General features: G+C 43.1%; 1 protein-coding gene across 1 annotated transcript in view; it reads left to right on the top strand.

Moving 5' to 3' along the window:
* LOC137347503 (zinc finger protein 585A-like) overlaps positions 1 to 16,309 on the top strand; it is a 37,494-nt gene that overhangs the window by 6,008 nt on the left and 15,177 nt on the right. The window contains exons 4-10 of the mRNA XM_068011948.1: positions 545 to 639; positions 2,022 to 2,156; positions 9,569 to 9,666; positions 9,892 to 10,082; positions 11,031 to 11,186; positions 12,826 to 12,889; positions 14,467 to 14,576. Coding sequence (XP_067868049.1) covers positions 545 to 639; positions 2,022 to 2,156; positions 9,569 to 9,666; positions 9,892 to 10,082; positions 11,031 to 11,186; positions 12,826 to 12,889; positions 14,467 to 14,576 — 849 coding nt within the window. The remainder of the gene's footprint in view (positions 1 to 544; positions 640 to 2,021; positions 2,157 to 9,568; positions 9,667 to 9,891; positions 10,083 to 11,030; positions 11,187 to 12,825; positions 12,890 to 14,466; positions 14,577 to 16,309) is intronic.

The raw sequence follows: 16,309 nt of genomic DNA, 5'->3' as shown, positions 1-16,309 counted from the left end.
CTGGAGGGAGTCAGGAGCAGCAGTGACGGTGGCGGACCCTGCGTGGAGACCACTATCTCTACAGTTCGGAGTCTTAAAAAATAGAAGTGGGGGAGTAAACTAACGTCATGGGAAAGCGGCAGGTTGATTGGCTCGGGAGCACTACTGCTTAGGGACTGAGTCTAAACAACTGGGACTTAAACTTTAAAAATATCAAGTATGAGAGCAAGTAAAAAGTGAGTAGCTGGTGAATCTTATAATTTATAAGTAAGATTTATTATTGCTATTGGTAACATTTTAATATTAATAGTGGTAAAGTAGATTAGTATTGGTAAAGTTTAACATTAGCAGTAGTAAGCTATATTACTATTAGTAAGCTATGTTACTATTGGTAGGGTTATTAGTATTAGTAGCAGGGTTTATTTGTAGTACAAAGATTTATTATCTAATAGAGGAATGGCAGGGCTGCTCCAACCTCGGGAGTGCACATTCTGTGCTATGTTGGAACTCCAGGACGCTTCTCATGTCCTGAATAACCATATGTGCAGAAAGTCAATTGCCACAGCTTGCGCTCCATGTTTTGGAAGTTAAGCAGCAACTGGCATCACGACAGAGCTTCCATGAGGTTGAGAGCTTTGTTGCTAGCACGTTTATAGATGTGTAGCTTAAGAGTATGCAGGCAGAGAGGGAATGGGTGACTGCGAGGCAGAAGAGGAACAGGCAGATAATGCAGGAGTCCCCCGAGTGCATCCCAGTTTCCAACCGGTTGTCAGTTCTGAATACTGAGGAAAGGGATGGTTCATCTGGGGAGTGTAGCCAGATCAAGGACATGGCACCACAGGTGGCTCAGCTGTACAGGGGGTACAAGGAAGACTGGAAGAGGAATAGTAATAGGCAATTCTGTTGGGGAATAGATGAGCATTTCTGTGACCGCAGACATCAATCCAGGATGGTGTGTTGCCTCCCTGGTTCCAGGGTCAGGGATGTCATTGAACGGCTGCAGAGCACCCTGAAGGGGGAGGGTGAACAGTCAGCAGTCGTGGTATTGGTACCAACAACATAGGTAGGAAGATGGATGTGGTCCTGCAGAAAGAGTTTAGTGAGCTCGGGAAGAAATTAGCAAACAGGAGCTCAAAAGTAGTAATCTCCAGATTACTCCCAGTACCACGCACAAGTGAGTATAGAAATATGAGGATAGTGCACATGAATGCATGGCTGGAGAGCTGGTGTAGGAGGGAGGGTTTTAGATTCCTGGGGCACTGGGACAAGTTCTGGATAAGGTGGGACCTGTACAGGCCAGGCAGGTTGCACCTGAACAGAGCTGGGACAAATTTCCTTGCTGGGCGATTTGCTAGTGCTATTGGGAAGGGTTTAAACTAACTTGGCAGGGGTGTGGGAACCAGGAGATAATAGAAGAGAGGAATACCAAGGTGCACAGAGAATTGGAAAGAGACAAGTAGCACTAGAGTAGGACATAGCAAATTATTAGGTGAGGTCAGAGTGAGAGTGTTAGACAGTACTAGAGAAGGGAGTAGTTCCGTATATGATGGGAGTAGACTGAGAAGTGCTACGAGGAATGCAAAGACAGGATTGCAATGCATGTGTGTAAATGCACAAAGTGTAGTGAATAAGGTTGGTGAGCTACAAACATGAATAGCAGTTTGGGAATATGATGTTGGCAAAAACGGAAACGTGGCTTAAAAGTGGCGAGGACTGGGTGCTTAATATACAAGGATATAAATGTTCAGAAAAGATAGAGAAAGGGAAAAAAGAGAGGTGGCAGGCAGTCCTGATTAGGGAAGAAATTTCAGTGTTGGGAAGGAAGGATGTCCTTGAAGGGGCAAGGACAGAATCCATTTGGTTAGAGTTGAGAAGCAAAAAGGGGGATGATCACACGACTAGGGGTATTCTATAGACCTCCAGATAGTGTGAGAGAGAGATAGAGGAGAAAATCTTCAGGGAAATCACAGAGATGTGCAAGAACTATAAAGTGGTGATATTGGGGCACTTTAATTATTCAAATATTGATTGGATAAATTTAGAATAAAGGGTAAGGTGATGGAAGAATTCCTCAAATGTGTTCAGGAGAAGTTCGTTGATCAGTATGTTCTCAGCCCAACTAGGAAAGAGGCATTGCTGGGAAATGAGGTGGACCAAGTGTCTCAGGGGACACTTGGGCAAGAGTGATCATTGTATCATAAGGTTTAGACTAGTAATGCAGACAAACAAGGAACAAAATAAGGTAGAATGTCTAGATTGGAAGAAGGCTAACTTCAATGCGATGAGAAGGGATCTAGCCAGGTAGAATGGAACCAAAAAACTGACAAGAGCTGTATTGGAAGAATGGGCTATCTTTAAGGAAGAGATATTTCAGGTACAGACTAGGAACATTCCAACAAGGGTGAAAGGTAGGGGAACCAAGAACAGGGCTCCTTGGTTGATGAGGGAGATAGAGATGACGATGAAACAAAAAAGAGGGTGTGTGATACACGTCAGGAGAACTCATCAATTGAGAGCCAGGCCATATACAGTAAGTTAAGAGGGGAGGTGAAGAGGAAAATAAGACTGGCAAAGTGGGAATATGAAAATAGAATGGCAGTCAACATAAAAGGGAACCCAAAGATCTTCTACTGGCATGTAAATAGTCAGTGAATAGTAAGAAGAGGAATGGGGCCCATTAGGGACAAAGGGTAACTTATGCTTAGAGGCGCAGGGCAAGGCTAATATACTGAATGAATACTTTGTATCAGTGTTCAACTAAGGAAATGGAATCTGACAAAATATCGGTCGAAGGAGAGAGAGTAGAGACAATGGGTAGGATAAAAATGGAGAAGGGTGAGGTACTAAAAAGGTTGATTTATGCTTAGGTTGATAAATCACCTTGCATCCCAGATAGCTTAAAGTAGGTGGGGATGGAGATAGCAGAAGGGCTTGCCATAATCTTGCAATCTTCCCTGGATACTGGTAGGTGCCAGAGGATTGGAGAGTGGCAAATGTGACACCCTTATTCATGAAAGGGTGTAAGGGCAACTACAGGCCAGTTAGTTTAACATCAGTGGTGGCTAAGGTTTTGGAAACAAAAATCAGGGAAAATATCAACAGACACTTAGATAGGTTTGAGTTAACTGAGGATAGCCAGCATGGATTTGTAAAAGGCAGATCTTGCTTGACTGCTTGTCTGGATTGGAAGAGGACTAAGTGAATTTTTTGAAGTAACAGAGAAGGTTGATGAAGGGAATGGGGTGGATGTTTATATGGATTTTAAGAAAGCATTTGATAAGGTAACACATAAAAGGCTGGTTAAGAAAATTAAAGCTCGTGGAATAGGAGGGTCAGTGACCAATTGGATTAAAAAAATTGGCTTAAGGTCAGAAAACAGCGAGTTGTAGTGAATAGTTGATTTTCACGTTGGAGGATGGTGTTCCCCAAAGGTCAGTGCTGGGAACACTGCTTTTTTGCGATATATAAATGATTTGTATCTTGGAATACAAAGTAGAATCTCAATTTGCTAATGACACCAAACTTGGAGGTGAGGCAAACAGTGAGGATGATATGAACTGCCTGCAACAGGTCATTGATAGCAGAATGGGCAGAGAGCACAGAGGGCACAGTGGCAGGGCGGCACAGTGGCGCAGTGGTTAGCACCGCAGCCTCACAGCTCCAGCGACCCGGGTTCGATTCTGGGTACTGTCTGAGTGGAGTTTGCAAGTTCTCCCTGTGTCTGCGTGGGTTTCCTCCGGGTGCTCCGGTTTCCTTCCACATGCCAAAGATTTGCAGATTGATAGGTAAATTGGCCATTAGCAATTGCCCCTAGTATAGGTAGGTCGTAGGGAAATATAGGGACAGGTGGGGATGTGGTAGGAATATGGAATTAGTGTAGGATTAGTATAAAATGGGTGGTTGATGGTCGGCACAGACTCGGTGGGCTGAAGGGCCTGCTTCAGTGCTGTATCTCTAAACTAAAAGAGGTGGCAGATGGAATTTAATACTGACAAGTGTGAGATGATGCATTTTGGCATCAGAAATATGGAGAGGCAATACATGTAACAGTTCTGAAGAGTGTGCAGGAACAGAGGGACCTAGGGGTAAATGTGCATCGATCTTTGAAGGTGGCAGGGCATAGTGAGAGTGGTTAGTAAAGCATATGGAATCTTGAGCTTTATAAATAGAGGCATTGAGTACAAAAGCAGGGAAGTTATGCTGAACCTTTATAGAGCCTTGGTTAGGTTCTAACTGGGGTATTGCATCCAGTTCTGGTCACCACACTTCAGGAAAGATGCAAGGGTTCTTGAGAGGGCGTAGAGGAGATTTATTTACTTTATTTAGAGATACAGCACTGAAACAGGCCATTCGGCCCACCGAGTCTGTGCCAACCAACAACCACCCATTTATACTAGCCCTACAGTAATCCCATATTCCCTATCACCTCCCTACACTAGGGGCAATTTACAACGGCCAATTAACCTATCACCTGAAAGTCTTTGGCATGTGGGAGGAAACCGGAGCACCTGGCGAAAACCCACGCAGACACAGGGAGAACTTGCAAACTCCGCACAGGCAGTACCCAGAATCGAACCCAGGTCCCTGGAGCTGTGAGGCTGTGGTGCTAACCACTACGCCGCCAGGGATGCTTCCAGGGATGGAGAAGTTTAGTTACAAAGTTAGGTTGGAAAAGCTGGGTTTGTTCTCCTTGGAACAAAGGAGATTGAGGGGAGATTTAATTTAAGTGTAAAAGATTATGACGGGCTCAGATAAGTTAGACAAGAAAAAACTGTTCTCATTAACAAATGGTACAAGCACTAGGGGGACAGATTGAAAGTTTGGGCAAAAGATGAAGGGCGAGTATGAGGAAGCACTTTTTTACACAACTGGTGTTAATGACCTGGAACTCACTGCCCACAAGGGTGGTGGAAGCGAAGATGATCAATGACTTCAAGAGGAAGTTGGATGGCCACCTGAGAGAAATAGATTGGCAAGGCTATGTGGATCGAGCCAGGGAGTGAGACTGACAGCATAGCTTTGTGGAGAGCCAGCATAGACTCGATGGGCTGAATGGCCACCACTTGGAGCGTCTTTTTTTTTTATTACATGGAATGTGGGTGTCGCTGGCAAGGCCAGTGTTTGTTGACCATCCCTAATTGCGGTTGACAACTGGTTGCTAGGCCATTTCAGAGGGCAGTTAGGAGTCAGCTACTTTGCTATGGGTCTGGAGTCACATGTAGGATGGCAGATTTCCCTTCCCTAAAGGACAGTAGTGAACCAGATGGTTTGATCGTCTCTTGGCAGTATTACTGAGACTAGTTTTCAATATTTTTTCAATATTTTTATTAATTAATTGAATTTAAATTCCACCAGCTGCCATAACCGGATTTGAACCTGTGTCCCCAGGGCATTATCCTGGGCCTCTATTATTAGTCCAGTGACATGGAGTATTGTGTCCAGTTCTGGGCACTGCATTTTAGGAGGGATGTGAAGGCATCAGAGAGGGTGCAGAAAAGATTTACAAGAATGTTTCCAAGCCTGAGGGACTTCAGTTCCATGGAGAGATGAGAGAAGCTGGGGTTGTTCTCAGAGAAAATAAGGTCGAGAGGAGATTTCATAGCGGTGCTCAAAATCATGAGGGGTCTGGACAGAGGGGATAGGGAGAAATTGTTCCCATTGGCGGAAGTGCCAGGAACCAGAAGACACCAATTTAAGGTGAATGGCAAAAGAACCAAAGGCAACATGAGGAAATATTTTTTTCTGCAGTGACTGGTTAAGATCTGAATGCACTGCCTAAGAGTCTGGTGGAGGCAGATTCAATTGTGGGTTTCAAAAAGGTATTGGATAATTATCTGGAGAGAGAAAATTTGCAGGTCTAAGGAGTAATGGTGAGGGAGTGGGACTAGGTGCGATGTTCCTGCAGAGAGCTGGCAAAGACACCATCTCTTTCTATGCTGTAATCTTTCTATGATTTATATGATTACCACTACGCCACCGTCTCCCCTATAAATGGAAATAAAATGTAAATGGAGACTGGGCAAGGAGCGTCTTTGTTTATTTATTTATTTAGAGATACAGCACTGAAACAGGCCCTTCGGCCCACCGAATCTGTGCCGACCAACAACCACCCATTTATACTAACCCTACAGTAATCCCATATTCCCTATCGCCTACCTACACTAGGGGCAATTTACAACGGCCAATTTACCTATCACCTGCAAGTCTTTTGGCTTGTGGGAGGAAACCGGAGCACCCGGAGAAAACCCATGCAGACACAGGGAGAACTTGCAAACTCAACACAGGCAGCACCCAGAATCGCACCCGGGTCGCTGGAGCTGTGAGGCTGCGGTGCTAACCACTGCGCCACTGTGCCGCCCATGTTAATGAAGGTGAGATTGGAACTGGGTAGGGAGTGTCTGTAAATGAAGGAGAAATTTAAAAAAGACTTGCATTTGCATCGAACCTTTCGTGGTCACAGGGCATCCCAAAGTGCTTTACAACCAATGAGGTCCATGTAATGAATGATCAGATAACCTGTTTTTGTGATGTTGATCAAGTGTTAAATATTAGCTTGGACACTGGGGATAACTTCCTGCTCTTTGAAATAGTGCCATGGGAACCTTTACATCCAACTTTTTGTGCTCAAGTTCTGGAGTGAGATCTGAACGCCAACCTTGTGACTTAGAGGCAAGATTGCTGCCAACTGAGCCACGACTGACAAGTTTGGCTGGTCAGGGAGCATCTGTAAATGGAGGAGAAATGGAGACATGTTACTGAGAGCCTGTAAATGGAGGAGAAATGGGAGACTGGGCAGGGAACATCTATAAATGTGGAGAAATGGCGATTGGCCAGGGAGTGTTGCTAAATCAGGAGGAAGTTTCCTTATTGTAAGTGTCTGTAACTGAGAATCAATGATGGGAGTGTCTGTAAATGAAGCAGCTGTGGAGTTGGGTCACGATCACTGATAATGGAAGGAGAATTGGTGACAGGTCAGGGATCGTCGATAAAGAAAGTATTTGTAACGAATCATACTTACCTAGTTAACACCGGCTGAATTCAACACAGCAGTATTATATTGGTATCTTCAACAGATCACCTCAAGTCAGGTTGCAAAACTACTAGACTGATCAACAGGGATAGGCACTTGCATGTTGCAACTCGTACATTTGACAAAATTATTGACTCAGCCATGGACATGGGGGTAATTAGTTTGTAAATAAAGTGTATACCTAATCTAATGCCATCAAAACACAGTAACTTATAACATATTTCTCCCAGGAAGATATAGACGGGATGGTCAAATGGGCAGAAAAGTGGCAGATGGAATTTAACGCTGAAAAGTGTGAGGTGATACAATTTTGGAAGGAGTAATGTGACATGTGACACTGGTAAGCTCTGAGGAACAAAGGGACCTTGGCATGTTTGTCCATCGATCTCTGAAGGCAGAAGGGCAGGTTAATAGGGTGGTGAAAAAGGCATATGGGACACTTGCCTTTATCAATCGAGGCATCTATTACAAAAGCAGGGAGGTCATGTTGGAGTTGTACTGAACTTTGGTAAGGCCACAGCTGGAGTACTGTGTGCAATTCTGGTCGCCACATTATAGGAAGGATGTGATTGCATTGGAGGGGGTGCAGAGACAATTCACCAGGATATTGCCTGGGATGGAACATTTAAGCTATGAAGAGAGGTTGGATAGGCTTGGGTTGTTTTCGCTGGAGCAGAGAAGAATGAAGGGTGACCTGATCGAGGTGTACAAGATTATGAGGGGCATGGACAGGGTTGATAGGGAGCAGCTGTTCCCCTTCGTTGAAGGGTCAGTTACGAGGAGTCACAGGTTTAAGGTGAGGGGCGGGAGGTTTAAGGGGGATTTGAGGAAGAACCTTTTTACTCAGGGTGGTGACGGTCTGGAATGCCCTGCCTGGGAGTGTGGTAGAGGCGGGTTGCCTCACATCCTTTAAAAAGTACCTGGATGAGGACTTGGCACGTCATAACATTCAAGGCTATGGGCCAAGTGCTGGCAAATGGGATTAGGTAGACAGATCAGGTGTCTTTAATGCATCGGTGCAGACTCGATGGGCCGAAGGGCCTCTCCTGCACTGTATTATTCTGTGATTCCATAAAGTAGCTAAGCATACCAACATCAATGGAGAGCAGTACAACTGTATTCACTAGCTAGCAAGCAAAATAATATGCATTGTCTGTGAATTACTTTTGTTGACAATAAAGCTAGCTATGCCATGTCACAGATGGTAGATGGACCTTATCGGATGACCTCTGGATTCGCACTCAGGAGTGCTAATTCATCCAATAAACCATGAAACTCAAGGAGAGGATTGTTATTGTGGTTACTAAGGTTAGGCAATAGAAAAATCAGCAATAGGAAGACAGACCATTACTTTTACTGCTGTTGTCACAAGACAATTTAACCCAAGATGGTCAGTGTTTGTGCAACTTCTCCACCTGCTTGTAATATGTTTCTGAAAATAGGGCAAATGATCTGCAAATCAGGAGAATTTATAGGTTGGAGCAGATAGTACTTCAGAAGAGTTACGTAAAACAGAAAAGCAGAGTGGGACAGAGAGTTAAAAAGTAGATAGCCAAGACTAGATTATTCATCTCGACAGGCTGTTAAACTAGGTCCTGGATTCTAAAATAAACAACAGAATCTCTCATGGACAAAATGTTATTTGCTCACCAAAGCTAGTGACCAAATTAGATAAACACAATTATAAATAAAGAGCGCCCTTCAGTTCCTCCAATGAAGTGATTCTCTTAATTCACTTATGTCTCTATCTCAGTCCATTGCTGTCAATTCCGGTTCAGCTCTGACAACATAATTATTAACAAAAAGCTTTTCTGCAAAAGGTTGAGCGGTTGTTACTGCATGTTTGTTCAGTTACAAAATATTTAGCCACTAAGTGTAAGATTGTACTCCAGACTAATCAATTTCTGTCCAAGCCAAATATCTTGCTTATTAGCAAAGGTGCACTTTTAACATAATGTAATTATATGATACAGATAACTTTCAATTGTCATTGGCCGTTCAAGTTATCTGCCCTCAAACTGGATAATAAATGATGCACATTACAGTAACTGATCTTTGAGGTACTTGTAAAACTTTAATTCGCAGCAAAAAAAATCCGTTAATGACTTTAGAACATGGTCTTTGAAACATAAAACATTTTTACTATGTCTTCCCTGACAGTTTTTTAAACTGTAAATACAGCATAGATTTTGTTAATGAATCATAGTTCATCATAGATTAAGGTTTATTAAAACTTCATTCAAGCCAGCAAGATTTTAAAACAAAGGGGGTCACCCTATAAAGCTTTACCAAAGTGAAGAAAGTAATACGGATTCAAAGTTTGGAATGCCAGAAAGTTTTCAAGATCTAGAAGGATGGAATCCGGTTCAAAATTGGTCTCTTTGAAGGAAACAATTCCTAAGGTTTAGGATTCTTTCCCAACTCTATCCAAAATCAGAAGTTGAACAGGTCAACACCCTTTTATATTCAGTAGGTGTCATTGTGGACGATGTAATTGACAAGGGATCAGTGAGGCTTCCGATACATTCAAGCCTTTGACAAATACTTTCGTCTTCGCAGAAATAAAATCTTGGAAAGCACCAAATTTAATGAGCAGGTGCAGAAGATTGGTGAATCTGTAGTCTCGTATATTAATGACCTGTATAGATTGGCAGAAGGTTGCGAATAGGATGAATTAAAGGCAAAACTAATCAGCGTTAGGATAGTCATCGGCATAGCTGATGAATCCTTGTCAGACCGTTGCAATCAAGGAAGACCTTGCACTGGAAAAGGCCATTCAAATGGTTAGACAAGCTGAAGTTCACAAACAGAATAGAGATATCATGCGACCTGAAGACAAGCCATGGATGAGAAGGACTCCAATGCCTGTATAATTTGTTAAGCCAAAGCCTGGAAACACTTTGTGGAGCAGAAAAAAGAGAAGGCACATGACATAGGTAAACCATGCCAACGTTGTGGAGCCAGGAAGGTCCACAGACGAAAGCAGTGCCCAACAAGTAAAGCTGAGTGTTTTCATTGTGGAAAAACTGGACACTGTGGGAGGATGTGCCGCAGCAAATTTCTTCGCTTAAGGGTAAAAAGCAGAAGAAACTCACTCAGAGCAGTGAATCAAGTACAGCAATATCCAGAAGAGAAAGAACAAGGAGATTTCTTGGGAGAAATACGTACATACGAACATAGAAACTAGGAGCAGGAGTAGGCTATTTGGCCCCTTGAGCCTGCTCCACCATTCTATAAGATCACGGCTGGTCTGTTTGTGGACTCCACTCCACTTTCCTACCTACTTCCGATACCTTTTGACTCCCTTGTTTGTCAAGAATCCATCTACCTCTGCCTTAAAAATTTCAATGACCCTGTCTCCGCTACTCTCCAGGGAAGAGAATCCCACAGACTCACGACCCACAGAGAAAAAAATTCTCCTAATCTCTGTCTTAAATGGGAAACCCCTTATTTTTGAACTGTCGCCTAGTTTTAGTCTCTCCCACAAGGAGAAAAATCCTTTCAACATCGACCCTGTCAAGTCCCAGCAGGATCTTGTATGTTTCAATAAGATCACCTCTCATCCATCTAAATTCTAATGAATACTGACCGAACCTGTCCAACTATTCCTCATAAGATAACACTCTCATCCCAAGAATCAATCGAGTGAACCTTCTCTGAACTGCTTCCAATGCTATTATATCTTTTTAAGTAAGGAGACCAAAATTGTGCACAATATTCTAGATGTGGTCTCACCAATGCCCTGTACAATTGTGGCAAAACATCTCTCCTTTTATATTCCCATTCCCCTTGCATTTCATTTGCCACCTTAATCTCTTGTTGTACCTGCATACTAACTTTTTGTGTTTCGCATACTAGGACACCCAGATTCCTCTGCATCTCAAGTTCTTCTATCTCCATTTAAATAATATGTTGCTTTTCTACTCTTCTGGCCAAAGTGGATAAGTTCACACTTTCACACATTATACTCCATCTGCCAAATCTTTGCTCACTCACTTAACCTATCTCTTTCCCTTTGCAGACTGCTTGGGCTGGATTTTACCTTAGGTGGACAGGAATTTGCCACCGACATAAAATTCGGTGGCAAACCTGCTTCCACCTAGGCCGGGGCTTCGACCTACATTTTATGGGTTCCCGAGCTTTAATTGTCCCGAGGCGTGACTTCCACCCACTTGAGGCAGGAAGTCCCGCCTCATTGAGCTGCCGGCCAATCAGCAGGCTGGCAGCTCTTAGTCCCAGCAGCACCACCAGAAACGGTGGCCACTGTTGGGACTGCAGCCCAGCCGACCAGATGGAGCCAGAAGTCCAGGTAAGTTGGGCATACCTCACCAGTGAGATCGGTCCTTCCCTGGTGAGGCTGGAGTGGTCGTTTGGGGGGAAGGGGGGGTGTCTTGGGTCATGGGGCTGGGTTGGGAGGCAGGGGCGGCCCTCAAATGGGAACCCTGTGCCCGACTGCCATGCCCCCCCGCGGAAAGGCCAGCAGCTATTGCTGGGTGGCTTTTCACATCCCCAACACGCCCGCTTGCCATGGGTAAAATACACATGGAGGTGGGTGAGGGCCGTTAAGTAGCCACCTAAGGGCCTGGATTGGCCTCGGGTGGGCAGGCCGTTCCCCTTCTCCCCCCACCCCCCCATGCCTGACTGAAGGCAGGAGCGGGGTGGGTAGGCCTCCTGGAGCCTCCGCACAATTTTACACAGCCCCCACACCACCATCCGACCCGCTGGGGTGGCGTAAAATTCAGCCCCTGATGTCCTCTTCATAACTTGCTCTCTTACCTATCTTTGTGTCATCAGCAAATTAAGCAACCGTACATCCTGTTCCTTCATCCAAGTCATTGATATAGATTGTAAATAGTTGAGGACCAGCACCGATCCCTGTGGCAATCTACTAGTTACAGCTTGTCAACCTGAAAACGACCAATTTATGCCTACTCTCTGTTGCCTGTTAGCTAACCAATCTTCTGTCCATGGTAATATGTTACTCCATACCATGGGCTCTTGTTTTGTTTAGTAACCTTTGATGTGGCAGTTCAGCCATGATCTTACAGGATGGCAGAGGGGCCAAATAGCCTACTCTTGCTCCGTGTTCGTATGTATGTTCAAAGCTTGTCCAATTACACCACATCCACAGGTTCCCTCTTGTCCACATTGCTTGTTACTTCCTCAAAGAACTCTAATATATTTGTGAAACATAATTTCCCTTCCACAAAACCATGTTGACTGTGCCTAATTGCATTGAGATTTTCTAAATGATCTGTTCTAACTTCCTTAATAATAGATTCCAGCATTTTCCCTATGACAGATGTTAAGCTAAGTTTCCTGATTTCTGTCTTTCTCCTTGAATAGCAGTTATATTTGCTAGTTTCCAATCAGATGGGACCTTTCCAGAATCTAGGGAATTTTAGAAAATTAAAACCAATGCATCCATTATCTCAGCAGCCACTTCTTTTAAGACCCGAGGATGAAGTCCATCAGGACCTGGAGACTTGTCAGCTTTTAGTTCTAATTTTCTCGGTCCTCTTTCCCTGGCGATGGTAATTGTTTAAAGTTCCTCCCTGCCTTTCAACTCTTGATTCACAATTATTTCTGGGATGTTATTTTTATCCTCTACAGTGAAGACAGATGCAAAAAATACGTTCAATTCCTCTGCCAATTCCTTATTCTCCATTATGAGCTCCCCAGACACACTCTCTAGAGGACCAACACTCTACTTATTCTTTTCCTTTTTAAATACCTGTAGAAACTCTTACTATCCATTTTTATATTTATAGCTAGCTTTCTCTTGTACTAATTTCTCTCTCCCATTCTTCTTTTAGTCATTCTTTGCTGTATTTTATATTCTGGCCAATCTTCTGACCTGCCACTGCTCTTCGCTGAATTGTATGCTTATTCTTTCAATTTGATATTATCTTTAACTTCCTTAGTTAGCCACGGATGGTGCGTCCTTCCTCTAGAGTCTTTCTTTATCACTGGAATGTATCTTTGCTGAGTGTTATGAAATATCTCCTTAAATGTCTGCCACTGCATCTCTACTGACTTATCCCTTAACCTAATTTCCCAGTTTACTTTAGCCAGCTCTGTCTTCAGACCCTCATAATTACCCTTATTTAAGTTTAATACATGAGTCTTAGATCCACTCTTCTCACCTTCAAACTGAATGCAAAATTCAGTCATGTTGTGATCACTGCTACTGAGGGGTGCCTTTACTCTGAGGTCATTAATCCCGTTTCATTACACATTACCAGATCTAGAGTAGCCGGCTCTCTGGTTGGCTTTAGTATGTGCTGCTCCTGAAAACACTCCATGAACCTATCTTCCAGGCTACCTTTGCCAATCTGATTCGTCCAGTAGATTAAAATCACCCATGATTATCACCATACCTTTCTCACAAGCCCGCATAAATTCTTCCTGTATACCCCATCCTACAGTATGGTTACTGTTAGGGGGGCCGAAAACTACTCCCAAAGTGTTTCCTACCATTTTCTACCCAAACTGATTCGATATCTTGATTTTAGAACCAAGGTCACCTCTCTCTATTGTACTAATGGCATCCTTAATTAACAGAGCTACCCCTCCACCTTTTCCTAGCTTCCTGTCCTTCCTAAATGTCATGTACCCTTGAATATTTACATCCCAGCCTTTGTCATCTTGCAGTCATGTCTCTGAAATGGCTATCAGATCATGCTTATTTAATTCTATTTGAGCTATCAATTCATTTATGTTGTTACAAATGCTATGCACATTCAAATACAGAGCCTTTAGTTCTCTGCTATTTACGCAACTTCTAGCCTTAGCTGCTTGCACACTCTTAATTTTGTATATTCTGTCCCTTCCTGCCACGCTCTGATTATTATTTCCCTTATTGCTATGTTGCTCGCTTGCCTTGTCCTCTTTCTTTGATTTATCATATCTTCTCACTTGATCCCTTGCCCCCACAATTTAGTTTAAAATCCTCTCCACTGCCCTAGTTATTCGACTCACCAGAACACATAATGAGAAAGGAAGTAACTAGCGGGTCAGCATCCTTGAAAGTGTATAAATTGCCAGGGCCAGATGGATTGCATCCCAGGTTGTTAAAGGCAGGTAGGGAGGAAATAATGGATGCTCTGAGGATCATTTTCAAATCCTCACTATATACAGGTGAGGGACCAGACGATTGCAGGTCTGCAAATGTTGTACCATTGTTTAAAAAGGGTGTGAAGGATAGGTCAAAATATTATAGGCCAGTCACTCTGACCTCGGTGGTGGGCAAATTATTAGAATCAATTCTGAGAGATAGGATAAACTGTCACTTAAAAAGGCACGGTTAATCAGGGACAGTCAGCATGGATCTATTAAGGGAAGATCATATCTTGCTAAGGGGAGGCGGTGGCATAATGTTATTGTTAGCTGACACCTATCAGGTGAATGCCAGGCATCTTTTGAAAAGCTAAAGGCAATTTTGACTAATGAACCAGTATTGACTGTTCCAAATTTTGCTGAACCCTTCAAGGTAGTGATTGATGCTAATGGCGTGGGGGTTGGTGCAGTCCTTTTACAAGATGACGAATCGGTCATAGCAGAATCAGTAGAGTGCTTTTCAAAAAAACTGAATCACCTCCCCCCGCCCCCCCAACCCCAAACTGTGTTAACTAGTATAGGTAGGTGGTAGGGAAATATAGGGACAGGTGGGGATGTGGTAGGAATATGGGATTAGTGTAGGATTAGTATAAAATGGGTGGTTGATGGTCGGCACAGACTCGGTGGGCCAAAGGGCCTGTTTCAGTGCTGTATCTCTAAACTAAACTAAACTACCAGTAGAGTGAATGAGGAGCATGAGTGCGAAAATATGTTTAAAATGTTTTCAAATTCTGTTTTTACATTGTAATGAAATGCATTCAAAAATGGCACTTCATTTCGCCAAGGGCGGAGGTGTTACAAGAAGTTTCATTTTTGTACTAAAATCTTTTTTAAAAACTGGAAAAAAGATTTTCAGTAGACTTGGACACCTGCAAATAGCTGGAATTTTTGGATGTTGACTTTGTAGACAATAATAGGAAAAGCAAACAATTTCAAGGAAACAGAAAGGGGCTTGGCCTCCTCAAAATAACACTTTGAATGACAGGGGAGACATTGTGTCTGATCACATGATCGGCTCAGGAAGGCGTTTTGCTATGACTTTGGACTTTCAAAAACCAGTGAGTTGGACAAAGAGCAGGCATTTGAACTTAGACCTGACCTGTCTGGAGACTAGAGAAAAAGACCTCGCTCTGTAAAGGAGACTTGTATCTCTTGAAAAGAAATCCTGCATTTGAAATGTGGCAGATTCCTATTGCCTCCAGTCTCTTAAGAATTCCTGCATCCAGTGTGGTCCCTGTTGCCTCCTGTGTTTTGGGAAATCCAGGAACCTGAACAAAGCTTCGACGGCTGTGTTGCTGCTGTGAGTCCTGAGCAGACCTGTTTCTACACACTGCTGAAAGACCTATGTGACGCCTGCTGGAGTTGAATTGCCTTGAATGCCTAACCATCAAAGACTGTTCATCAACCTCACTCGGAGAGATTACGAGTGGCATTCAACGATTTGACTCTGGGGCATCTCACAGTACCGAAAACATCCTACCAGAATATGACAAACTGATTTATTTTTATTATTCCTTCTATTCCTAAGAAACAGCTGTAAACCAAAAATCCTTTTTCCCTGGTTAACTTTTTTTTTAATGTATGTGTGTGCATGAGGGCTAAGGAACTAAGGAGCTTTTCATATATATAGATTTATCATTAGTAGTTAAGACTTATTATTTCTTTTCTAATCAATAATTAATGTTGTTTAAAGAAATCTGGTTTGGTGTGTTTTATTCTGGGGGACAAATAGAGTGTCGAATTTGGCTATTTTTCCATAGGTTGGAAAGTTTATTGATATGCTGTGACCTGAGGAGTAGTGGGACTGAATTAATAGTGCATTTCCCCCATCTTGGTCATAACATGATCATGAAAGTTAGCAGGACATACTGACAGAATAGTTGGCAAAGCATTTGGGATCTTATGTGTCATATATAGAGGTATTGAATGCACAAGCTGGGAAGTTATGTTGAATCTTTATAGACCTGGGTTGCCCCTAACTAGAGTATTGGGTCCAGTTCTGGTCATCACACTTTAGGAAGGCTGTGCAGGTCTTTGAAAGGGTGCAGGTTGGAGAAGCTGGGGTTGTTCTCTTTGGAGCAAAGGAGATTGATGGGAGATCTGATAAGAGTGTACAAGATTATGACAGCTTCTGATAAGGTAGACGAACAAAAGCAGTTCCCATTATCTGATTAAGCTTTT

Source organism: Heterodontus francisci, chromosome 32 (genome assembly GCF_036365525.1).
Source record: "Heterodontus francisci isolate sHetFra1 chromosome 32, sHetFra1.hap1, whole genome shotgun sequence".
NCBI lineage: Eukaryota > Metazoa > Chordata > Chondrichthyes > Heterodontiformes > Heterodontidae > Heterodontus > Heterodontus francisci.
Note: the sequence above shows the minus strand (reverse complement) of the source record. Positions and strands in the feature narration are given on the sequence as shown.